At 42.8% G+C, this 27503-nt stretch overlaps 1 protein-coding gene across 5 annotated transcripts in view; it reads right to left on the reverse strand.

The window, feature by feature from the left end:
* The window catches only part of FGF13 (fibroblast growth factor 13), a 553717-nt gene that overhangs the window by 109681 nt on the left and 416533 nt on the right, over positions 1-27503 (reverse strand). For 4 of the 5 annotated variants that reach the window (XM_068250991.1, XM_068250987.1, XM_068250988.1 and 1 more), the window contains one exon: positions 24181-24291. In XM_068250991.1, coding sequence (XP_068107092.1) covers positions 24181-24291 — 111 coding nt within the window. Of the gene's footprint in view, positions 1-24180; positions 24292-25998; positions 27095-27503 lie in introns of those variants that run through there. The other variant, XM_068250989.1, reaches the window with a different exon arrangement.

The following is a 27503-nucleotide window of genomic DNA, read 5'->3' on the forward strand; positions in this document are numbered from 1 at the left end:
TTGCACAAGACAGAAGGAAAACATAGAGAAATGCACCCTGTATGTAATCAGAGAGTTTAGCCTGTCTAAATCACCCAAATCAGTGATTGTAATTTGATCTCTCAGCTGTCAGCTCAGGAATCTCCTCTGCCATGGCACAGTAGCCAATTTGCAAATGCAGGATTTTATCAATATGTCTGCTTCTGTGAAAGCAGGAAGTAGACACATTGCAGATTTATTGCGGGATTTGTATCAGCTGTAACAAAAGAAATGTTTTTTCTTTGAAGGTTATTATGCTGTTGCGTATCTTTTAGAGCAGAGAGGAAGTTCTGAGTTTAGGTCTGCCTAAACAGCAGCCCACCTAGGCACGTGGGATTTACCGTTTGGCTTGGTTTGGCAATGCAAGGTAGTTTTGCGGCAGCTAAATCGGGCATTTAGCAAGTTTCGCCACTACATCCACAATGAAACTAGTGCTATACACCACCACAGCCCATACACAATAATAGTTATAGAGAAAACACCCACAGAAAAAACAGAGCAAATTGTGCTGTCTCTTAAGCACTGTGTGTTTATACAGTAGGTTTACATCGTATCTGAATTTACTGATTTACTGTTTGCTGTTTCTAAAATCGCTGGTGTGAACGCTGCCATTAATATAGCCATTTAATACACAGGTATGTGGACTATAAAGCATTCCAACAAGAAAGCAGCCAAAGTGCACGCCCAGATGCAAATACAATATACCTTTTATTCCTCCAGGAGAGTCTTAGCGCCGTTGGGCATCTGCTGATGCCAGGTAAATGTGCTTTCTGGTTGCTTGATACTAGTGATGGGCCAAATAGTTTGCCTGGCCCTGTGACCAGCTTTTGACCCACAACAGTACCTGCTTCTACTTCCGGGTTGGCGAGGTCTTTAAGCAATACGCTGGCCGGCAGCATGTGTCCTTGATTGTCCGCCCATGGCTGAGAGTCATGTGCCCGACTACGTACAACAATGCTGTGTGCATCTGCACAGTGCTCACGGCCACGGGCGTACAATCAAGCACACACGCCACTGGCCAGCATGGGCGCATTAGTTAAAGACCTCGCCGACCCTTAAGTAGACGCAGATACTGTTTGTGGGTGAACAGTTCATCAAAGGGCCAGTCGAAATGTTCGAACCATCTCTACTTGATATACTGTATAAACATATATCATGAACTCTGTATTAAATGGAAAAATACTGTAATTGAAAGTATATTAGCCTAGATTCCAGTGTGTGAACGTATAATAGCCGAGACACCATCAATTGTGTGAACCAGGCTTTAGAGTGAGGTGTAAGATATGGGCACAGCAAGACAAAGCAATAGACCATTAGGAAAAATAATAAAGGTGCAAAAGGAATCTCTATCTCCATGGCGCAAGGTCTTCATATAACGAATTTGTGATGTTTTGCTTACAGTGAAAAAGTAGGTATTTTCTTTAGCCTACGAGTGAGTTAGATGGTACGAGCCTCTGTCTGGTTTATCACTGCTGTCTGTGACCCTGCTGGGAAAATTTCGACCCAGTTTTTTTTACCAAGAAGCATGCCAAAAATGTAGTGGAAAGTTTCCCCAAGAAGAAGAAAGTCCTTTTCTGAATGAGTATCCCCTTAGGTGGGTACCGTATATTCCGGCGTATAAGACGACTGGGTCTATAAGTGATCAGACCCCCACCTCAACAGGCGACACCGAGCACTCAACTGGCCGAGGAACTCAACGAGTTCTACTGCAGGTTTGAGCAACATCCCCAGCAGCTTGGGGCCCTAGGGTCGAAGAGTAGAATGGCTCCCTCCACACTGAGTGACCGAGACATCACTGCACCAGTCGCAGTCCAGGAGTCAGACGTTCATAGGCTGCTCTGCAAGCTCAACCCCAGGAAGGCCTCAGGCCCGGATGGTGTTTCATCAAACTGCCTAAGGACCTGTGCGGATCAGTTGGCCCCGGTGCTTACAACCCTGTACAATAAGTCGCTTGCGGAAGGCAAAGTCCCCAACTGTCTCAAGAGGTCCACAATCATACCAGTCCCCAAAAAGTCAGGCAGCACAGACCTCAACAACTTCAGACCCGTGGCCCTAACACCTACCATCATGAAGGTTCTGGAACAGCTAGTCCTCGCTCACCTCAAACGCACCACTGATGCACTTTTTGACCCACTTCAATTCGCATATAGGTCCATTGAAGATGCCATAAACGTCAGCCTTGCATACATCATGGAGCACCTCGACAGGCCCGGCTCCTACACCAGAATCCTATTCCTGGACTTCAGCTCGGCCTTCAACACGATCTGCCCAGACATCCTGGTTGATAACCTGGCGCAGCTCGGTGTCGACCCCACACTTCGTGCATGGCTCAGGAGCTTCCTCACAGATAGGACACAACAGGTCAAGCTCGGCAACTGCTCCTCCAGCGAGAGAACTACTAACACAGGGGCACCTCAAGGGTGTGTACTCTCCCCGCTACTGTTCTCCATGTACACCAACTACTGCACCTCCGCCTCGGACTCCGTCAAGGTTATCAAATTTGCAGATGACATAACAATCATCGGTCTCATTGGTAGTCACGGTGAGCAAGGCTACCGCAGCGAGATAGAAAGGATCTGCAATTGGTGCAAGAATAACAACCTTGTTCTCAACGCAACAAAAACAGTTGAGCTGGTTGTTGATTTCAGGAGGAACCCTTCCACTCTCCCACCAGTCCACATAGGCGAGACCGAAGTCTCCAGAGTATCATAGGTCTGGTTCCTTGGCACAACCCAATCCACTGACCTGAGATGGGGGCAAAACACCATCAAAAACCACAGAGGCTATTCTTAAAACTTAAAAAGTTCGGCATGCCTCGGGAGCTGCTGGCCAGCTTCTACACCGCTACCACAGAGTCCCTACTTTGCTCCTCAGTCATCGTCTGGTATGCCAGCGCAATGGCTAGTGACAGACGTAAGCTGCAAAGAATCATTAGTGAGGCAGAAAAGATCATCGGATCACCCCTCTCGATCTCCTCCACGCGGCTAGGATGAGGAAGCAGGCCATCAGGATCTCCTGCGATCCCTCCCACCCTGGCAGCTGCTTCTTTGAGCGCCTCCCATCCGGCCGGCGCTTCCGAACCATCCCTTCCAAGACCACCAGGTGCAGGAACTCTTTCTTCCCCCAGGCAGTTCTACTGCTCAACAACACAGACTCGGGACTACTTCCTCCTAGTCCACAATCAGCACACTTGCCTTAGGTGCTGCTCTTCCGCCTTATAGTCTGTATCTAGCTCACGTTAACACAGCGAAGTCATCATACTGTTAATGATGTTTGGACTCCACCAAGGTTATCTTGTAAATGCTGCTAGAACGTAAAATGGTAGCAATTGTAGTCGTAAAAATGTACTATTGTTGTTTGTGTATCGTAGCCACATATGTAATATGGACATTCTGTTAATGTGTACTTTTTCTAAGCCATGTGTACCACAAGCAATTCCGAGTACGGTACCCCCGCACTTGGTGAATAAATCCTTCTTGTATCTTGTATCTTGTAATGGTGCTGTGCTGTATGTGGTACCCAGTATTTAACAGTATATAGGCGATTTACTGGTTGGATTGGTCAACTGTCCCTAAGTGGATTGATCAGCTCTCCCTGTCTCCCGGTTTATAAGACACCGGTCTGAAAGAATAGATCACGCTATGCCCATAAAAATCGCCAATTTTGAGGCACAAGGATCACTAAAAAACTAACAAAGGCTGGTATATTTAATGCTAAAACGACTTTTTGATTGGTTCTCTCATAATTAAGGGATACATGTATCCCTTGTAAATGAATAACCAGTGAGGCTGCTTTTTAGCAGATCGCAAATGGAAAATAAATAATGGAAGCATACTGCATAATTGATCAGAGACACATTTTAAGTTAATTTAAGCACACTTTTAAGACTGTTAACACTTTAAGTGGCTTTTTGAATGCCTAATATGGTATTATGGCATTTTGAATGCCATAAAATACTGTCTATATGTACAGTGGGATGCGAAAGTTTGGACAACCTTTTTAATCCGTCATGATTTTTCTGTATAAATCTTTGGTTGTTACGCTAAAAAATGTCAGTTAAATATATCATATAGGAGACACACACAGTGATATTTGAGAAGTGAAATGAAGTTTATTGGATTTACAGGAAGTGTGCAATAATTGTTTAAACAAAATGAGGCAGGTGCAAAAATGTGTGCACTGTTGTCATTTTAATGATTCCAAAACTTTTAGAACTAATTGGAACCCCCAAATTGCTTGGCAAGCTCAGTGACCCCTGACCTACATACACAGGTGAATCCAATTATTAGAAAGAGTATTCAACTGCTAGCTGACGCGACACGCCGATGGGCGTGGCCACGGCGGCAGCCCCAGGACCGCCTAACGCTGAGCGGCGTAAAGTCCTGGGGCTCTGTTTTGTAGGAGAATGCGTGCAGGTTGCACCCGCATCTCCTCCTTGGTTGCCGCTCGGGAGACTGTTAGACGGTGAATTACCCGCACATCGCTGTGATCTGCAGCAGCACTGTACTGTGACAAGGCTGACCCCTCCAGGGGATCAGAGGTGATCGGCTGTCATAGGCTGAAGCCTATTACAGCTGATCACGGGGATTGGCTGGCGGGGGGAGGGAGGGGGGAATATGTTAACACAAAAAAAACAAAAAACAGGAAATGTTAATAAAAATCAAACACATAACAATAAATAAACAAACAAACATTTGGGGGCAGTCTGACCCCAACCAAAAGAGAGCTCTGTTAGTGGGGAGAAAAGGGGGGGGGATCATTTGTGTGCTTTAAACATGACAACAACCCTAAACACTGCTCAAAATCCACTAAGGCATTCATGCAGGGGAACAAGTACAATGTTCTGGAATAACCATATTAGTCCCCAGACGTGAATATAATTGAAAATCTGTGGTGTGAGTTAAAGAGAGCTGTCCATGCTCAGAAGGCATCAAACCTAAATTAACTAGAGATGTTTTGTAAAGAGGAATGGTTGAAAATGCCTTCAACCAGAATCCAGAATCTCATTGGAACCTACAGGATGCGTTTAGAGGCTGTAATGTCTGCAAAAGGAGGATCTTCTAAATATTGATTTCATTTCTTTTGTGTGGTGCCCAAATTTATGCACCTGCCTAATTTTGTTTAAACAATTATTGCACACTTTCTGTAAATGCAATAAACTTCATTTCACTTCTCAAATATCACTGTGTGTGTCTCCTATATAATATAGTTGACTGATTTTTTTTATCGCAACAACCAACGATTTATACAGGAAAATCATGACGATTAACAACGTTGCCCAAACTTTCGCATCCCACTGTATATAGGTTAAACTAAAAAAATTAGCCTGCTTGTTATCAGCCCCCATCGGCTATAAAGATTCATGAGCAAAGCCTAACTGAATGCTCAGTCAGGGATTTTATCAGGGCTGATAACAAGCAGGCTAAATAGTGAAGAATGAAACAGAGAGCAGGTTAGGTGTTTTCTCTAATGTTCCCACTGATATATATATATGGTAAAATACATGATGGTGCTTCATCTCTGGTTCATTTTAAGAGAAGTACTTGAAGGTACTACTAATATGCTCTGGTATTCCAAAGACATACGGCTTCGAAGAATGAATGACATGACTGCACCCCCTACTAAATATGTGTATGTAAATCACTTTGCTCACAAAACTGATCAAATGTCCCTTTTTGTTGGTCATGGTTGTTATCTGCATTACTAAACATATAATTATGCACTTTACAAGGACATTATTAAAAAATGAAGGTCTTTACACTCTAATGCCTGTTACTTACATATATTGGAAACATTTTACAATAAACCCTGTTTTTTATCCTTTGTGTGATATTATGAAGAAACTCAGCATTTGAAAGTATAATAAATAAACTTAATTGGATTGTAACAGACACAAAATAATCCTAATTTTGCAGGGGTGACATACACTGAGCAAACTGTGCTAGCGACACACATTGCAATGAAACCTAGCAAAATCAGCACAATTGTAAAAGTAATCAACAACTGTAATTAGTGCTCCTTTTCAATCTAATGTGGATACATTACTGATCAAGAATGCATACCGGTACATATTTTGTTTGCATTGAATCAAATGGAATGTTTGTATTGTAATCAATTCCAGTTCTTTATATATTTTTGTCTCAGATGAATCACAAACAATGATCATCTACATTTTATCGGTGTGTGGTTATTCTTACTCTGCACTGCAGTGCAACCCAATAATGATATGTGAAATGCAGTAACCTACGACAACCAATCAGATTCCAGGACAAGAGAAAGCTTCCGAGCTGTGACTGTGTTAAGGGTTACTGCAGATGGAATGTTGCCTGTACCTGAAGCCGCCAACATGTAATGGAAATGCCTCAACTTGCACTTGCATCGTAACTGGTCTTCATTATCAGAACAATTTCACATTCGCCTTATCACACTATGTATAGTCATGGAGACACGTACATATAAAAGCAACAAAACAGGCAGCAGCGATGTCAACAAGCTATCATAACATGCAAAGCCACAACTGGTCTGCATGTAAAGTATATTGTTGATCTTGCTGGTATAAATGTATTCAAGCACAATCGTGCATCATTTACCAATATATCTGAATCACATAGAGGTATTTATCAAAGGTGGCAAAAAAACTATTGAAACCGACAATAACAAAACCTCATATGATGCATAAAACGCCTCCAAAGAAATATCCAGGGATTGCCGGACCCAAATGACTTCTTCTATAAGGTTGCTACGACTCGGAGGGGGAATATTAATTAACGCCTCCCGGAATTTGTGCTGCAGCAGGGGGAGCGGTCATTCGGCTCACCTGGCGCTAAGATGGCAGGTGGCAATAATACATGTACGCCCAGGTGTTGCTATTCTGACATTTTAAAAACATTTAACCCTTTCCGACATTGGCATTTTGCAGTTCAAGCCCAATGTAATACATAGTCTGATACAGGAAAACATGGCCACCACTAGGGGAGCTGTTGCTGGATCTAGACCAGCTCAGTTTCAGCCTCTTTAGATCAAAGTGTTGGACTGAAGGTGCCCATACATGGTACAATTTTTCATTTTATTTCCGATTAGATAATTTAGTTCGTTATATCAAAAATAAAGATGTTTCTAACATGTTCGATTGGATTTTGATAGAAAAAATGGGATAATCGTTCGTTTTTCTTGATCGAAAAAAAAAAAAGGTTTCTCCAATCATGAATAAAATAATTAAAAACTCAGAAAAAATTGATTGGAACTGTACATCAAGTAATTGACAATTCATCACAAACCATACAATTCTTGATAAAGTTGGTCTGCAATTTCCAACATGTCCAATCTCCAAAAATCGAAAAAAAAAAATGGGAAATTCGATCTATTTGAAAACAAAGAAAAGCTCTCAAGTTTTTCGGGACAACTGAAATGATCGAATTGGTGAAAAATTGGATCTTTTAATTGTATGGTGTGTGGCCACCTTAAGCCCAACCTAGCCGGCGCCATTACCAGATCTAATCCAGCACAGCTTTAGGCCATGTGGGTTAAAGTATAATCCCCTTTGGTACCATGCTGCTCCACGTAATATTGTAATTATGCTGGTGCATGTGTAATGGGGCCAGAGCTACAACTGGCGAGGTGGCTTCCTGACTAGCCTGTACCTCTTATTAGCTATGCTGCGAAAAACAGTCTGCACAGGGAAGGTAAGCAGTACAGATGGCTAATTTACAATCAGAACATGGAGAGGGTGCACTTCAGAAGGAGTGGTGACATTTCCAAACATAACAAACTGTAGCTTGTTTACTATCATTAAAGGACTGGTAAAAACTTACACAGTACATACTAGGGTGGTATCTTGTAATGGGTCTAAAATGTATAATGCAAGTATATAGCAGTTTTAATCAAGTGCATAGCATTTTTTACAAATTAACATTGTGGTCTAACCGGTACCCATTTTACCATAAAGTCGCTGGCGCTCAAATGACCTGCTTCAACCTTAACGTGAACCAGAGGTCAAACTAAGTTTATTACTTACCAGGGGCTTCCTCCAGCAGCATAAGCTCCTCTGAGTCCCATACCGTCCTCCCGCGGTCTGGCGTTCAGCTGCAATCAGCCCTGGTAACAGCTCAGTTGCGTTCAGTCTGGGTTTCTCTGCATGCTGATCTGCAGGCGGGCGGCGTGGGACTCAGACGGAGGAAGCCCTGTGTAAGTATCAAATCTTTAGTTTGTTTAATCTCTGGTACACTTTAAGGTACAAATTAAAGTCTGCTTATTAAATATACCTCCCTTTACTCATTTCTTGCTGTACTTAAAGGGAACCTAAACTGAGAGGGATATGGAGGTTTCCTTTTAAACAATACCAGTTGCTTGTCAGTCCTGCTGATCTGTTTGGCTGCAGTAGTGGCTGAATCACAACCCTGAAACAAGCATGCAGCTAATCCAGTCTGACTTCAGTCAGAGCACCTGATCTGCATGCTTGTTGAGGGGCTTTGGCTAAAAAATATTAGAGACACAGGATCAGCAGGAGAGTCAGGAAACTGGTATTATTTTAAAAGGAAAAATCTATATTCTTCTCAGCTTAGGTTCCCTTTAAAGGAAAACTGAGATCAGTGAAAGAAAAAAAAATATATACATACTTGGGGCTTCCTCCAGCCTCCTTTAGGCTCATCGGCTCCTTGCTGTCCTCCCAGGCCATTTGGATCTTCTGCTAGGCAGCCTGGTAATTCATCCAGTTGGGGTGGAACTGGGCATGCGTGCGCCCCCATCGTGGTTTCGTAGCCAGGAGCGTTCTGTGTGGGACCGCGCCCAGCCAGAGCATGCCTGCGCCAACTGGATGAATTATTGGGCCGGCTAGCGGAGGATACAGGTGGCCTGGGAGGACGGCGACGGTCCAATGAGCCTAAAGGGGGCTGGAAGAAATCCCAGGTATGTATATAAATTTTTTTTTTTTATAGTCTCAGGTACACTTTAAAGGGACTCTGAGGAGTAAAAATAAATGAAATTGATACTCACCTGGGGCTTTCTCCAGCCCACCGTAGGTCGGGAGGTCCCTCGGCGTCCTCCTGGCTCTTCTCCCGGTCCCCCGCCGCTTACCACACAGGGGACACCCACGCTGGGTGTTGAGCTCCCACTTCCTGAACGGGGACGCTCTTCGTTATTACGCCGGCCGCTGCGCGTCATCACACCGGCCGACGTGACAGTACTGCGTATGCGCAGTGGTTTCGCGCATGCGCAGTACTGTCATGCCAGCCGGCATGATGACGTGCAGCATCACCGATCAGAAAGAAGAAGCCTGACACCTGGCCCGGGTGTTGCCGGTGCGGTATGCAGCTGAGGGACCGGTAGAAGAGCCAGGAGAATGCCGAGGGACCTCCCGACCTACGGTGGGCTGGAGAAAATACCAGGTGAGTACCAATTTCATTTATTTTTACTCCTCAGAGTCCCTTTAAAGCAAACCTGAACAGAAAATAGACTTATGATATAATTCATTCTATGTGCAGTAGTAATGGTCCCAAGAGAGACAAATAAAGACCCTTTGAGCTTTTCAGCACCATCCTGTTATTAGGAGGCTTCGTTCAGCTAAGTATGTTGACTCCTGATAATTTTGAGGGCCCTTTCACACTGGGGCGGTGTGGTACATTTACTGCACCCCAACACAGCCTAATGAAAGTCTATGGAGTAGTTCACACTCCCCATGTAGCGGTATGCTGCACCGGAAGTGCCCTAACGCACGGGCATAGCTATGTTACCAATGGCTCCTGCAGTGATCTAGGTCGGGCCGGAAGTCATTTAAGTCTATGGTAACGTGCGTGTATTTAAAATACCTACCGCAGTTTTTAGCGTTGCGCGGAAGCATATTTTAGCAATACGCTTCCACGCACGTCACCGATTGCCCACGGATGCCAGGCGGAGATTAACGCGTACAAATGCGTTACTCCCCGAAGGCCTGTTTTTGGCAGGGTGGCCCCCGGGCTGCATCACACCACTGTCGCCAATCTGCAGTGTGAAGCCGGCCTCAGGCTGCACTTGGCTGCAAATCCGACTCTCCCATTTGCACAGATAAAAGCACTGATTTAGTAACCCTTGCAAATAATGTAGGAAATGAAATTGAAAAGGAAGACAGGCAAGTTGTAAATAGGTTAGGTACTATACATATCTATGTTTATCTCATCGTGTCACATGTCAGTGCAGGGTGAAAAACAGACATTAGCAATGTGCAATAGACTGAAAAGCCAAACTTAAGCTTTAGAATACATTTTCATACATACAGATTGCAGTGAAAATGCGCAGAAATAATAATGTGATGTAATGAGAGAGACAATTTCATCCATTGACATCATCACCTAGAGACTGACAATGTCAATGCTACACCGTTCAAGTAGATGAAAGTCACTGTCACACAGAATCTACGACAATTACCGTATGTAGCAGGAATGGGAGAGCAACAATGCTGTCCAGCTTCTAGTTATCATTTTTACATAAAAAGGAGAACTAGGCAATGACAGGAGTAAGGTCATAAAAAAAAAACAAAATGTCCTTTTCAATGATTTTTTTTTTCTCTTTTATAAATATGTCATTAAGTTCTTTCACCAGCCTATTCAGCATGCTAGAGCAAGCAGCAATCAGGCTGTGTAATGTGCAGGCTGTGTAATTTAAGATTAGACAGTCGGAACAGTACAGAGATGTTTTCTAAGTGACTAGACTACTAAAGAACCCCGTGCATTTTCTTCTAGTCTTCTTTCCCTTGTTTACATTCGCTGCGTGTCAAATCTTCCAATGTTACTTTCAATGTTTACAGAGGTTTTACTAAACACCAGTGGCTCTACAGGTGTATTTGGCGTTTCAGGGACATAAAGGACATATTTGCATGCCCACTCATCAAGCAGAAGTGATGCATTACGGAAGTACCGTCTTGCTCATGTAAAGTGGAATAACTGCAAATATCTTTGGTTTTAAGAGGGTGAAATTATATTTAGTATAGTATTAGTAATGAGCAAAATCATTCTCATAAATTAATTTCCAGTGACCCATAAAGGGAAATTAATTTAACCCTGTTAAAGGGGACCTGATAAACAATGCCAGTTCCTGGCGGTCATGCTGAGCTTGATTTTGAGTCAAAGCATCTGATCTGCATACTCATTCTGGGCCAGTGACTTAAAGTGGGATAAAACCCTGACGTAACATTAAATAAAAATGTGTTTTCCTATTTTTTATTACCTGCACAGTTATATTTGCTTTTGGGCACAAGTAATATTGTCTGTCTAAAAATTACAAATTCCCAAAGTACAGTTTATCTGCTGTGAAAGCTGCCATTGCATTTTATTGCATAGCTGCTGTATTTATACACTGAATTCTATTTAGTGGTCATTTCTCAGCTCGTTCTCAGCTCAGTACAGCGCAGTTTCAGCAGTTTGCTAATGTTTACAAAATGTATCTGACGAAGGAAAGTAAGCAAAAGATAATGTTATCACCTCTTCGGATGTGACCAGAAACTGCCCACTAAAGTAAGAAACTTTCCGCTGAAGAACAAAGTGCTGTGTTTAACTGTGTAAATGCTGTTCTGTTACAGTTTTTTGTGGTAGTAGATTTTATGTTGTAAATAATCTTTTAGCACAAAGAAGAAATCCTGAGTTTCATACTACTTTAAAGTATCAGAGGCAGAGCATCAGTACAGAAGTCAGGCAATGGGCATTGTTTATTAGATAATGAAGATGGCAGCCTCCATATGCTCTCACTCAAGGATCCCTCTAAAGCCAACAGCTGCTAACCAGAAGATAGGCAGCACACTAGAGAAAGCTTTATCAACCTTGTACTCTGGAGGGACCCTTTAAATATGTTTTGAAACTTAGGAAACCCCTGAATTAATGGCGCAAGAAGGACATTTATTTTATAGTAGGATTGTTCATTAAAAGTGGGTTAGGCTAAACACTTTTTATCACTGTGGTAGTCCACATTCCATCTTCCTCCTTTATGCTGCACCCATTGCATGCCCTGCATTATTGTACACCCCATTATAGTGTAGTTTCCCAGCCTTAGTGTTTTCTCTCTTTTCTCCTCATCTGCAGTACACACATCCTTAGTTCTGGCATCCAACATGTTTGTTCATCACCAATGCAATCTGCCAAAACAGTCACATGACCATTGTGCCAGTGATGAACAAGTAGGGAAGCTAGAATTCAGGATGGGAAGAACATGAGTGAAGAGAAAACAGAGATGCCAGGGACATAATTTTGTAACTTTCTCACCCTGCCAGCTGAGCCAGCTCACCTCAGAGGAAAAAATGCTAGGGAACCCCTGCAAAGTCCTCAATGAACCCTGGTTGAGAAAGGTTGCACTAGAGGCTTTGACTGGCTCAGGCTAATTACCTCATAAAGTCAGTGGAAAGTTTCTAATTAGGAGATGTGTGTGCTTATCACTAACCAGTATGTCCAGTGTATTTTGTAGCACTTTTCAAGGCCTACAATGTTATGACCCCAGCCCCCTACCACTTACACATACACCATGACAATTTCTCCAGGCGTCTGATAACCTACTAGTATATTTCTGGGTTATAGGATGAGACCCATGTAAGCACAGGGAGACCATAAAACCCCCATGCAGATAGAACTCAAGGCAAGGCTGTAACCAATGTTACTTATATGAAACGTATACTTTTAAATGTACCCTAATCTCTGGATGGATTTATACATTATCATTTACTGACACCTTCTTCTCCTGGGCCAGGATTACATACACTCTTGTTTTGTCTCTGTGATGTCCCACTCATACATAACCTGACTGCCTCTTTATTCAGTTACCTCTCAGTTTGCAATAATTGCCAACTCCTTGTACTGCACTGTCTCCTCTATCATGTGTAAACAGCATTATCTCAGAGATTTTTAAAGCGGACTCTTGCACAGCACACAATGGAAAGTTTTTATTCCACATACAAATGCTGTAGAAGTCCACTGCACTGAGCTGTGTGTGTTTGTTTAGCTACATCTGAGTGTAATTAGCTGTTATCAGCAGCTGTGACTCACAGTGTTCCCGTGGCCTTGCCTCTACAGGAAAGACTGAGGCTTAACTCTTTCTGTGCTCCCTGCTAAGTGAATGCAAGCTAATACTTAAAGGACACCCGAGGTGACATGTGACATGAGATAGACATGTGTATGTACAGTGCCAAGCTCACAAATAACTAGACTATGTTCCTTTGTTCCTTTTTTTTTTACTTTCTCTGCTTGAAAGAGTAAAAAATCAGGTATGCAAGTGACTGTTTCTCTCCGGGTCGGGACCGGGTTTGACTACAGTCAGGGGCGTAACTAGGCCCCACCGGGCCCCCCTGCAGATTTTCTGAGCGGGCCCCCCCCCCCCCCCCCCGGGGCCCGCTCGCGGCCGTTTTGTGGGTGCTGGAGGGGTGGCAGCATGAGGGGAAAGCCTTGCCCACAGTCGGCGGGGAGAGGGGTAGTTCCCCCCTCTCCCTCACCTCGGGGCTCTCCCCTCTGCGCTCCCCTCCAGCTCGTAAGTGTCTGTGGGGCTGTGGTGGGCAGCGAGCGGCGGGCAGATACATACCTGCTTCCGTGCGTTCCATCGGAGACTTCTCCCTCTAGCGGCTGACGTCACTTCCGGAAGTGACGTCAGCCGCTAGAGGGAGAAGTCTCCGATGGAACGCACGGAAGCAGGTATGTATCTGCCCGCCGCTCGCTGCCCACCACAGCCCCACAGACACTTACGAGCTGGAGGGGAGCGCAGAGGGGAGAGCCCCGAGGTGAGGGAGAGGGGGGAACTACCCCTCTCCCCGCCGACTGTGGGCAAGGCTTTCCCCTCATGCTGCCACCCCTCCAGCACCCACAAAACGGCCCCGAGCGGTCCCCAGGGGGGGGGGCGGGCCCCCCCGCGGGCGCAGGGGCTGCAGGGCCTATTACTACGCCCCTGACTACAGTGTAACCATCACTAATAAGGAATTACAGCCATTAAACACTTTCCTTGCAGAAAATGGCTACTGAGATCAGGAAAGGGATAAAAGGGGGCAATAGTTCATAGATTTTAACTCTGGCATATTTCAATGAATGTGTCACAGAGAAGAGGCCATGAAACAGGTAAAACTTAAAAATTAGATATAAATATAAAATAAAACTGTGAAATAGTTAAAGTAATTTTTAGGAGAAGAAGGATAGATAAAATAGTTTATCTCATAATTTTGTTTTTCATCTTGGATGTCCTTTAAGGATTTCCATAAATTTTAGTAAAGAAACGTATCATGCCATGGGTAATCTTTTACAGCAGAGAGGAAGATCGGAGTGTGAATCTACTATAAGGTGCGTACACATCCACCATGACTTGTGCTAGTAGGGAGCGAGACTTGATCCATAGGGTTACAGATCTGGGTACAAGTGCAAGGGTCCCTTGGCTACAGCAAAGTGATGTATGTTTTTGCCTTAAAGAGACTCTGAAGCAAAGAAAAAAACTGTTTTTTACATTAAAAACCTGTTTAACATAATTGCACAACCTAAAACGCTGCCTCCCAGCGGCTGAAAACTCCAGAAATCACCGCAAACTCCCTGGGGCACATCGCAGGGCTCCTTCCGCATAGAGGCAGTGCTTTGCACTGTAGCTCTGCCTCTACATGCGGCAAATGGCGCTGATCGTCACCTCACCCCATCCCTCTCAGTCTTCTTTCACTGAGAAGGGTGCGGAGAGGCGGCGATCAGCGGTGATTGCTGCTAATGGAGGCAGAGCTACAGCTCAAAGTTCTGCCTCCCCAGGCAGCAAAATCCAGGACCAGGAATGTCATGGATTTTTGCCCCGGGAGTTAGGGGTTATTAATTGAGTTTTCAGCCACGAGGATGCAGCATTTTAGGTGGGGCAATTATGTTAAACAGGTTTTTAAAGTAAAAACCTGTTTTTTTCTTGGCTTCAGAGTCTCTATAAGCAAGGGAGAAAAAGTGTGTATTATATGCCAAAAATAAGGCAGGGATCAAGTGAAGGAAAATTCTGTTGAGGTTTTATTTACGTTTTTTCTTTATGTACCCCCCCCCCCCCCTTCTCCCCTATAGCAGGTGTGATGTAAAGCCTTAAAAGGAACTATAGCTGGGTCAGAGAACTAACTAAAGGCTTAGCAGGTTATAAACTGATATGGGGTCCAGAAAAACAGGTGGTTCCACAATGGTATATGCTCAATTATTTATTCACTAACATCATCGGCCAAATAGCAGTACGCTTTCCGCTGCTTCTGTCAGGTTGCTATAAAAGTTAGGTTGTGATAATATCGGTTAATTTACACTGGTGCAGGTCTTAAAGTGAAACTCGAAGAAGCTTGTGATTAGAAAAAAATAAACTATATATAAGGCTATATTTGAGGAAGCTACAGTATTGTGTTTGATGGACACAAGCTGTTTAAAATGATACCAATTATGCAGGTGTATTAAAGGAATACTTAAGGCAAAAAAAAAAAAATGACATTTACTCACCTGGGGCATCCCTCAGCCCCCCGAAGCTGGATGGTGCCCTCGCAGCCCCGCTCCGATCGTCCTGTCCCCGCCGGCACCGGCGGCTACTTCCGGTTCGGCGACAGCCGCCGACAGGCTGGGAACGCGGCTGATTTTCCGCGTTCCCAGCCGCTGCTATCACCCTCTATGCTGCTATAGCGTATATATATAGACGAATGTGGAGTAAAGCAATAATACACCAAACATGAAGGTTTTTTTCATTAACGTTAACTTACAATGCAGTACAAAGATTCACTTAGGTGTGTTACTCTACAAAGATTCACTGAGATTTGGTATTCTACAGAGATTCACGTAGATGAGTTACTTTACAGATATTCACTGAGGCTTGGTATTCTACAGAGATTTTACTGAGATTTGGTAGTCTACAGAGATTCACTGAGATATGTTACTTTACAGATATTCAATAAGGCTTGGTATTCTACAGAGATTCACTTGAGATCAGGTACTCTACAGAGATTAACTTAGATTTTTTACTCTACAAAGATTCATAGAGATTGGGTATTCTACAGAGATTCACTGAGATGTGTTACTCTACAGATATTTACTGAGAATTGGTATTCTACAGAGATTCACTAAGATTTGGTACTCTACAAAGATTCACTGAAACTTGGGACACAGCATACATTGACTGATATATGCTACTCTACAAATATTCATAGAGATGTAGTGCTCTTTAGAGATTGACTGAAACTTGGTGCACAACAGATATTCACTGATATGTGCCACTCTGCAAAGATTTACCTATACACTTGAAGCACTAAAGAGATTCACTGAGATTTGGTACTCTACATAGCTCTGACCCACGGTTAGATTTGGGTTGGAAGTACATTACAGAGTTTATCAGTACAATATGATCAGTTACCTTATGTTAGTTGGCAAATACAGCTGATTAAAACCTCATACACAGGCAAAGTAGCAATTGTCTCCGCCGAGAAGCTAGCATGTGCTCATGGGGTGGGTTAAAGATCCAGCACTCCAGATCTTGAAGTGATGGCAACAGATGAGCACACTGTTTCCCTCATTACCCTGTCCGCCAAAAGCTGTGTACCTTTATAAGTCACTAGGTCTCATCATTCAAATATGCAATGTAAATGTTTTAAGTTGTGCAACCTGAAAACTAGATATGTGTTCCTAAAACACAGCCTTTACATAAAATGAGAACTCACTGTACTGATAACTGTGCTTTAGGTTCCTCCTTTTAATGTACCCTGATAGCCTGTTATGGCATAAGTGCTATGTCTCTGGAACATGCCCATTTCTAGGGGCCGGGGGCACCGCCCAGGGCACAGGAGTATTTACATGAACTCACCTGATGGGATCCACACGCTTCATTTACTCTCGGATTCCTTGCATCCTGTCCCTCTGGGGGAAGCTGTCACTAGTGAGAGGGACAGGATGTAAGACAACTGAAAGCAAATGTGGTGCACGGATCCAGGCAGGTGAGTTCATGTAAATACTCCCCAGTCTTGCTTCGCTTATTCTGCATGTGCCTCCCCCTTTATGGCTACCAAAACTGGGTGCTCTCTGGCTACCAAGACAAAGGAGCACTCTGGCTATTAAAACAGGGGGCTCTCTGACTACCAAAAGGGGTGGGACTCTCTAGCTACCAAGACGACAGGCACTCTGGCTCCCAAAACAGGGCTTTCTGGCTACAAAATAGGGTCACCCTTGCTACCAAAATGGGGGGGGGGGGCTCTCTCTGGCTACCTAAGCAATGGGGGGGCTCTCTGGCTACCTAAATGGGAACTCTCTGGATAGCTACCTAAATTAGGACTCTCTGGCTACCTAAATGGGGACTCTCTGGCTACCTACAGGGGTGCTCTATGGCTACATAAACAGGGTCTCTCTGGCTACCTACAGGGTGGACCTCCTGTTTACCTACATGACGGGTTTCCTAACTACCTACATGGGGTGGGGGGGCTCTCTGGCTACCTGTACTGGGGAGCATCTTATACTGCAGGAGGCTGCATGTGGCTACCTAAAACTGGGGGATCTTGTGGCTACTTATGCTGGAGTGCTACATCTGGCTAAAGGAGGCCACTAACGGTCCAATTTCTAGCGAAAATTGTTCGAACGATCAGAAATTCTGATCGGATTGGTTGTAAATAATCTCCACTGGTGGACACAATCGATTATGAACGAGTGAAAAAAATGTTGTCCGAATGAATTTTTGTCGAACCAAAATTTGGATTTTCTTGTTGGTTGTGGACTTGTGATAGATAGGAAGCAAAGATTGGTTCGTTGATGGTGTAGTGAACGATGTATTACAATATTTCACTTCCGATCAGAATTTCTGATTGCTCGAATGATTTTTCGCTAGAAATTGGACCGTTAGTGGCCAGCTTAATACTGGGGCTCCTCTGACTATCGACACAGGGTGGGAGGGTTTATGTCTGGCTAACTAAAGTTGGGGGCCTCTGGCTAGCTATATTGAAGGCCACCTAATACTGGAAAGGCACATCTAGCTACTGCATCACAATAGTTTGCCCGAGTCTATTGTGGGAGTGGAGTGCAATTTATACACCCTCACTCTGGGAGCTCTACGGCCTAGAATGACTGTGATGTGGAATGCAAAATTCAAAACACAAGCCTCCCTTAGAACACATTCCTGATGCTCAATTAAAAAAAAAATATTCCCTGCATACAAAATAAGGGGGGAAAAGGGTCAGCTGCAGGGGGCTGGCAGAAGCCCCAGGTAAGTGAAACGTTTATGTATGTATGTATATATATATATATATATATATATATATATATATATATATATATATATATATATATATATATATATATATATATAGTGGGTTGCAAAAGTATTCAGCCCCCTTAAATAAATAAATAAATAACTGCAAAGTGGTGTGTGCATAATTATTCGGCCCCCTTTGATCTGAGTGCAGTCAGTTGCCTATAGACATTGCCTGATGTGTGCTAATGACTAAATAGAGTCCACCCGTGTGTAATCTAATGTCAGTACAAATACAGCTGCTCTGTGAGGGCCTCAGAAGTTGTCTAAGAGAATATTGGGAGCAACAACACCGTGAAGTCCAAAGAACACACAAGACAGGTCAGGGATAAAGTTATTGAGAAATTTAAAGCAGGCTTAGGCTACAAAAAGATTTCCAAAGCCTTGAACATCCCACGGAGCACTGTTCAAGCGATCATTCAGAAATGGAATGAGTATGGCACCACTGTAAACGTACCAAGACAAGGCCGTCCAGCTAAACTCATAGGCCGAACAAGGAGAGCGCTGATCAGAAATGCAGTCAAGAGGCCCATGGTGACTCTGGATGAGTTGCAGAGATCTACAGCTCAGGTGGGAGACTCTGTCCATAGGACAACTATTAGTCATGCACTGTACAAAGTTGGCCTTTATGGAAGAGTGGCAAGAAGAAAGGCATTGTTAACAGAAAGCATTAGAAGTCCCATTTGCAGTTTGCCACAAGCCATGTGGGGGACACAGCAACCATGTGGAAGAAGGTGCTCTGGTCAGATGAGACCAAAATTGAACTTTTTGGCCAAAATGCAAAACGCTATGTGTGGCAGAAAACTAACACTGCACATCACTCTGAACACACCATCCCCACTGTCAAATATGGTGGTGGCAGCATCATGCTTGGGGGGTGAATCTCTTCAGCAGGGACAGGGAAGCTGGTCAGAGTTGATGGGAAGATGGATAGAGCCAAATACAGGGCAAACTTGGAAGAAAACCTCTTGGAGACTGCAAAAGACTTGAGACTGGGGCGAAGGTTCACCTCCCAGCAGGACAATTACCCTAAACATAAAGCCAGTGCAACAATGGAATGGTTTAAAACAAAACATATCTATGTGTTAGAATGGCCCAGTCAAAGTCCAGATCTAAATCCAATCGAGAATCTGTGGCAAGATCTGAAAACTGCTGTTCACAAACGCTGTCCATCTAATCTGACTGAGCTGGCGCTGTTTTGCAAAGTAGAATGGGCAAGGATTTCAGTCTCTAGATGTGCAAAGCTGGTAGAGACATACCCTAAAAGACTGGCAGCTGTAATTGCAGCAAAAGGTGGTTCTACAAAGTATTGACTCAGGGGGCCGAATAATTACGCACACCCCACTTTGCAGTTATTTATTTGTAAAAAATGTTTGGAATCATGTATGATTTTCAATCCACTTCTCACATGTACACTACTTTGTATTGGTCTTTCACATGGAATTCCAATAAAATTGATGCATGTTTGTGGCAGTAATGTGACAAAATGTGGAAAACTTCAAGGGGGCCGAGTACTTTTGCAACCCACTGTATATATATCTTCAGGTCCACTTTAAAGGACAACTGTGGTGAGAGGTATATGGAGGCTGCCATATTTTATTTCTGTTTAAACAATACTAGTTGCCTAGCTATCCTGCTGGTCTATTAGGCTGCTGTAGTGTCTGAATCACACCAGAAACAAGCATCAACAAGCTGCTAATTTTGTTAGATCTGACAATAAGGTCAGAAATACCTCATCTGCTGCATGCTTGCTCAGGGTCAATGGCTAAAAGTATTAGAGGCAGGAGATTAGTAAGACAGCAAGGCAACTGGTATTGCTTAAAAGGGAATAAATATGGCAGCCTCCATATAACGCTCACTACAGTTGTCCTTTAAGGGTACCTGAAGAAACAAAACATGGTGAGATAAACATGTAAACAAAGACCCCATCCTATTTAGAGCTAGGTTGTTTTCCATTTTCTTCCTGTTAGGGTTAAAAATCCAGTGCTTCTCTTTTCTCTGCAGTCAGACTGTAGAGTCACTCACAGTGTTAATTAATAAAAAGTTGTAGCTAAGAAAAGCACATCTGAGTGCAGGAGAAATATAACAAGTTTAGTAGCTTAATATCTGTCTGTATAGGACAAGAACACCATTGCAAAACTATCCTCATGTACTCGATACTGGCAACACATTAATCGCAGATTTGGATTTTTAAATACAAAATAAGATTATGGGATTTCAGGAAAATCCTATTCAGCAAGGGATTCAGATAGGATAATTTATCCCAACAGTTTATTTTCAGTTCAGGTTTCAACTAAAGAACATGTATTAAAATGTTACTCTATAAAAATGTGATGGGCAAACAAAGCTGCAAAGAATATTAGCAGCTGAATGTGCGCATTAGAAAATGGCTCACTACGCTCACAAAGGTATGAAATAGCCTCTCTCAGAAAGGAATTAGGTATCTACTACCTTAATGATGTTTCATCTGTGCCACAAAAAAAATGACAGGCAGTCTCATCTACAGTTATAGGTTTGAAACACTGTCACAGGGTTCCATTGAGGGGAATTAGTAAAACAAACACACAGTAAACGCTGGTGAAGTGAACTTGTTTTCATTTCAGAGGACCAATCACGCAGAGGATATTCAAAGCAATAGGATAATCTTTCTCTGCACATGACTGGATTTTTGAGGTAAACAACACGGGCTCCCGTTTCTCTTCTTCCTAGAGCACCTCCATTCATTACTGACCCTCATGAGTCATCTATTAGCCCATTCCTCTATGCTAAATGTGAACATTTTTTGAAGGGCTAGAGTGTTACCTACGCATAAGAGCTGATTGACATGGAAAGCTGAACTGCGCTCTTGCTGCACAGTTCAGCAGTCGATCTGCGGGGGAATGAGAGTCATACGGCTGCTATGTAATGCAATCACAGAGGCACTCCCTGCTTGAAAAACGCTAGTATTAAGAAGACACTTTTTATTATTTGATCCGAGGAAGCGGAATGCGATCCACGAAACGCGTTATCATTCAAGTGTCTGGTTTCTATTAAAAAAACTATTTTATTGGGGCTGCCCCTTTCTTATTAGAGGTAAGACAATTTTTTGTTTTATTCAGTCAGCACTCCCACTTCCACTCATTACATCTTGGGCTCCTCCTCTCTCCCGGTAATGTAATGCAATGTGGTTGTAAACACATGTATGTGATTGGCAACAAACAATTTGGTTACTGGGCAGCACAAAATCATCATATATAAAATCTGATGGGTCACGGATACCTGCTCAGATATACATCCAGGGTACAGGCACCAACCCACGGCCCAAGACAAATGTTTATGCAAACAACCAACACATCCACAGGGGCAGTTCACAGGCGGTGCATACACCACTGTCCATGTCAAAGAGTCCTAATGGAGAACCAAAACCCCTCTGATTGACAACATAAATGAGCTGTGCAGGTTCCATAAAAAAGGCTCCATAATTAATAAAAAATATGATGTCCTTACATTCACAATGTGCTGAGTCTGTAGGAACATATCTATCTATCTATCTATCTATCTATCTATCTATCTATCTATCTATCTATCTATCTATCTATCTATCTATCTATCTATCTATCTATCTATCTATCTATCTGATTGTTAGAATTAGGATTTTATATGCATTTATAACCCCTTCCCATCCTATTTCTCTTGAATATAACTATTATATATCAGTGTAGAGTATATATTCTTTTCTTATTATTTTAAAGTCATATTATGCACTTGAGTCTGTAATACTGGTTTATATGAATATGTACCGGTACCTATTTTTATGCTCACCTTGTTATTGTATGTACCGGTATATATAAAATTTTTGATGTGTACATTTCTTTATGTATGTATATAATTTGCCTGAAACCGTGAGAGCCTCTCATTGACATTTATAGGCACTGTTACTGGCCTGAGGAAAATACCCACGAAACGCATTGCCTGTGCGTTAGGGCTGGTTCAGACGGACGCTTGCGGAGAATTTACCGCAAGTGTTCGGAACGTCACGGTAAACGCTCCCATTCAAGTGAATGGGAACGTTTACACCGAGCTTTTGCGCGCTTTTACCCGAACGCGGCGTTCGGGTCCCGATTTTCGCGAGCGTTCGGGCTGCCCCTGGAAGCGACATGTTGCTTCCAGGGAGCGGCCAACCGCGACGGCTAATGTTCCCCTAAGGGAAGAAAAAAACGTGACCGCATCACGACGCGACCGAAGGGTACTGAAAGCCTGACCGCGCAGCCGCCGCAACGCCCCCAGACGCCCCCAGACGCGACGCCACGCAGACGTCCGTCTGAACCAGCCCTTAACTTTGTTAACTCTCGTTAGTGTAATTGGAGAGGTAAACCACCTCCTTTTTCCTACTTTAATTGTGCTTTTAACAAAGTTTTATCCATCCTGGGTGCCTCTTCATCCCTATTGTGTGCAGGTTGCATGGCTGATTAGATTAATTGTGTTGTGTAAGTGTTCTACCTGCAATAGATTAGCCACACTATTTCATGTTTTAACTAGGAAGGTAGGGGAGGGATTAAGGATTTTTATACAGATGATTTACTACTTTTAGGCCAAAGGCAGGTAGGAGAACTATATACTCAATGAGGTGTTGGGAGACAATTTTTAAATGGTACGGTATGTTATGCCAGACTATAGTTGCACTTTAATGAATCATAAAACCTGCGAAATATATGTCATTAATGTAAGGCATAAATGAATAGCCTTATTGTGAACAATAAGGGGACAGGGTGATGAAAACTATCTTGCATCTGTAATTTCCTGTCCAGCCTTACAATATGAAGCTTGCCAGAAAGACATAGTCAGGCTTTAAACAGGGTTAGGTTGAACTAATACAACCTAAAGCAAATACATTTAAGTAAATGGATTTTGCGTTACTTGATTTCGGAGGCATCTGCCATTCTTATCTGTCCAAGTGTCTAAAAATAACGATTGTCACCCAAGCGTTGCAGAACTTTCCAGAGAATGATAAAAGCGCTGTGTTTGAGATTGTGCAATAAGCTCTGTCAGGCTGCAGAGACATCGGAGAAGATTAGTCTGGAATTAGCCAGAAATATTAACCCCAGACACACACAAAAAATTGGGAAAGCGTAGCAACCCATACTGATTGTTTTCTGGTTACAGAAGTCATATTTTTAGTGGAAAGACAAGATCTAATTGCTTGACATGATTTACTTGGGCAGCACGGAGGTGTAGTGGTTAGCATTCTCGCCTTGCAGCGCTGGTTCCGTGGTTCAAACCCTAGCCAAGGCACTATATGCAAGGAGTTTGTATGTTCTCCCTGTGTCTGTATGGGTTTCCTTCAGGAATTTAGGTTTCCTCCCACAACCCAAAAACATACAGATAAATGGTCTTCCCCTAAATTGGCCCTAGACTACGATACATACACTATACTACACGATATAGACATATGACTATGGTAGGGATTAGATTGTCAGTTCCGCTGAGAGACTGTTAAGTTACAAGATGTCGGCGCTATATAAATACTAATAACAAATAATAACAATTTACTCCACTCTGTCCTGTACAGTGGAAAATAGACCTGAACAAATGATCCATGGTGCATATTGGCTTTGCTGGAAGGGTTAAAACAGTTATTGGGAAGAACTGAAGTCAGAAGTGGTCTCTTGCTAGACGGCTGTGTGGGTGAATATATATTTTCTTTGATAAAATGTGATACGATAGAGAGGACATATCTGGATCTCCATGGAGATAACATTTGACGCTTCCATCTGACAACAACCTCTGCCTCCATTCTTAGCTTGTCTTTGTGATAGTAGCATCAAATGTTCAACAAAGACTTGTTGCCTGTGGAATTGCAGTCTAGATGCCAATGGCGGTCCACCTCTGCTACTCAGAGAGCTGCGCGACTGCCCACCAGGGCAAGAGAGCAATGAGAAGGGAGACGGTAGAGAAAAAAAGAGGTCAAGAACTACTTACTGTAACTGCTTTCCTCCTCCTTTGTTCCATCGATTGTGCCATCTGCTTGAAGCTGCAAGTGGTATCCTTGCCTGCTGTACAATTTAGTGACTATACCTTTGAGTTGAGGTTCTGTAAGGAAGCAGAAAACACAGAGAGTAGATTAGATTTCTCTGGTAGACATCACATGGCTTGTTGTTTTGTGTCAACAAACTTCTGAATCAGATCCATGCAAAGTCATCAGTTGTTTACGATGACCTCTACTTCAGCATGTATCAAAAAATAGTACTACTTAAAGCAAAAACCTCCTTTAATAAAAGCCTGATACAGGAAGATGGGACAGCAATATTTTCTTTCATTTTCTTTCTAAAGACCTTCTAAGTCCAGAGTACCAAAATGTCCTCACCTTTGTCGCTGACTGCAATAAAGGACGTGCAGACACTGATATTACGAACATTGACACGGCATAATATTTATCTATGATTCCTGTAGTAAAAGTAAATGAGCCTCTGACTGCTTCATATTGCGCATGCAAGAAACTGAGCACGCAAAAGCTATCCAGGCAAAAAAAACAAAAACATTTTTGACCTTTTTGTTTTGTGCAGTCCCTCAATATTATATTTACCATAAACACAATACTGTGCTTTAAGCACACAACATATATAGAAATGGCATAAAAATGAATTAGGTATTTATTTGAAGGGTTAAAACTTGGATTTTGTTAACCCAAAATTATAATAAGCTAAACATTTAGTTTAAACTAAACACCTTAAGTAAAAACACAAAACGCAGGGCAGAGACTGGTGGTTCGGTACAAACTACGCCAACCCAGAGAAACCAAGCAGACACCAGCTTACTAATGTCTGATTAATGAATTATAAATCCTAGCTGGCTGTGACATAGGACTGCTGCTTGCCTATTGATTTTTGTCTTATTAAATAAGCCCAAACGGGTCAGCTGACTTACCCTAGCAGAACGCAGAACATACACACAGCATTCATGATAAATAAAATGGCTAAGGGGAAATCCCTTCCCTGCGTAAGAAACGGACGATCAGAAGAGAACTGTGAATGTGAAATAACATGTTTACTGCAAAGGGGATTGCCTGGTGAACTCTCTCCCAGACGTTATTACATTATTACTGGTATTAGCACTCTCGGCTACTATTCAAGCTCTATAAATAATTAGCAGGAGGAAGACACAGACATACAGATAATATTGTAATCACCTCCAAGGGCTCTTGGCAACAGACATTATTGTCATTCTGACAGTGGTTTTTGTCACCCTTTATAAAGGAATAGAACGATGGTACAAAATAAGCTGGCGAAAGACACCTATTTGTTTGACAGTCTTGATACACCTCATTAGTAAAGACGGCAAACAATACGTAAAGGTTCCATAGGTGATGTCGTCAAATCGCCTCATTGAGAAACAGGGCACTTAGCATAACACATTTCGGTAGTACGCCAGAACCACAAAGAATAGTAACTTTAATATTTTCTTAATGGCTAAAGGTGATTAAAGGTTTTATGAGAAATGTAAAAGATTGAGATTGTAATCTTGATACTATGAAGCTGAATATTATTGCTACAAAACACAGTATCGAGTACTTCTTTCTAGAATATCCCATAACCCCTCCAATGAGGAGTAAGACTCTCTGCTCTCTGGATCTACTCAGTGCAGCATTGTTTCTGCATCTTATAACAACGTTACAGCAAACAGGTTAAAGTCTTCTACACATGACGATGGACAGCTAACAGACATATCCTATGTGATGTTGGATGAGGCATGACTGATGGATAAGGAAGGGTGATGTCAAACCATAAGAAGGTCTCAAACCTGGCCGTCGTCGTCTCCTCTTTTTAGAACCAAACAGTTTGACCCGGGAGAAGACATTGAGTTTATTTTTTTCACAGTTTCCTTTGCTTTTGCTGGGGCTGCTAACACATTTACCAGCATTGGATTTTTCCCTCTCTCGTGCCTGTCTCTTTTGTCTTATCAGAGAGCTGGCAATAGCGGCAGCCATAGCGAATGTTTACCAATAAAGATCTATATGTATAGGCTGTTGATCTATTGGAGTGAAAAGCCCAGAAGAGACCACGCAATTAGCTGAGGTGAAAATTCTTCTTTCTCCTGAAGTCTAAAAAAGTTGATAGTTAAGATCAACGCCGTCATTGCCGTGGCCACTGGTCATCGTAATAGATTGTCACATATTTAGGATCCTCTGTTGAAGATATTCTCTGATGGACTTCTCTGCTTTACAAATAAGTTAGTGGAACCCTCAGACCTCTTCCCACTACCAGGTTCGGCTTGTGCAGGATGTGCAGGAATAATTCTTCCTTCCTCTTCTGATGGAGATGTCGCACAGTTTTAAAACACAAATATTGACCAACATTGCAGTATGGGCTTGACCTCAAAGAGACAATGGTCGGTTCTTTCCAGTTCCATTCTGGCATCATGGACACAGCTCACGTTTGTTTTTCCTTGCTGAGGCATCGTAGTTTCCACAGACACTAGTTACACTGGAGATAAAATAATATCAGCCTTTCCCATATTCCAAGAAAGCTGTTGTGCTCATTGCAGCAAGCAGCAGCAGAAGCAGCAGCAGTCTCAGTCTTCAGGCACTGAAGCCACTTGTAACTGTGTATGTGTGTGTATGTGTGTGCGTGTATGTGTGAGAGAGAGCGAGAGACAGTGAGGGAGAGAGGGATGCAGATGGTCTGTTCCCCTCCTTTTTTTTCTTCAATGAAATACAGAATAGCTCTGTCCAATCTCCTATTGTATGTCATCTGCAAACATCTGGTTACTTTTACTGAGTACAACAAAAGCGTTTACAGCTGAGCTGCTCCATTTGCTGGCTAGAGTCATGTATGAATTTTTACACTGCAGGTTCCCCTAACTATGCAGAGCCTTGACATGGCAGGTCAGGATGAGCTGTGTGTTGATGAAGGAAACTTGCTCTCAAGAGCCACCTCCCGGAGAGAGAAAGGTATTCTGAATTAATTGGAAGGGACTCATTCCTTGCCAGGGCAGATTACAGATGCAAAGTGAGGAACTGGATTTGGGGCATAAAACAATCCATTATTGGTCTCTGTGAAAGGAAGCAGATTGGCTGTGGGAGAATTTATTCTGATTGGCTCATGCAGGTTTCCTGTTTAGTACTTCCTCAAAAGATTAGCGAAGACTAACTATAGTAATTTTGATAGTGTGTGTAAATATATAGACATATGTATGGACACGTGACACTACACAGCACTGTTTGAGTAGTTTCAAAGGTCAATATTGTAGCAATATATATATATATATATATATATATATATATATATATATATTTGTTTCAAAAA

Source organism: Hyperolius riggenbachi, chromosome 8 (assembly GCF_040937935.1).
Source record: "Hyperolius riggenbachi isolate aHypRig1 chromosome 8, aHypRig1.pri, whole genome shotgun sequence".
NCBI lineage: Eukaryota > Metazoa > Chordata > Amphibia > Anura > Hyperoliidae > Hyperolius > Hyperolius riggenbachi.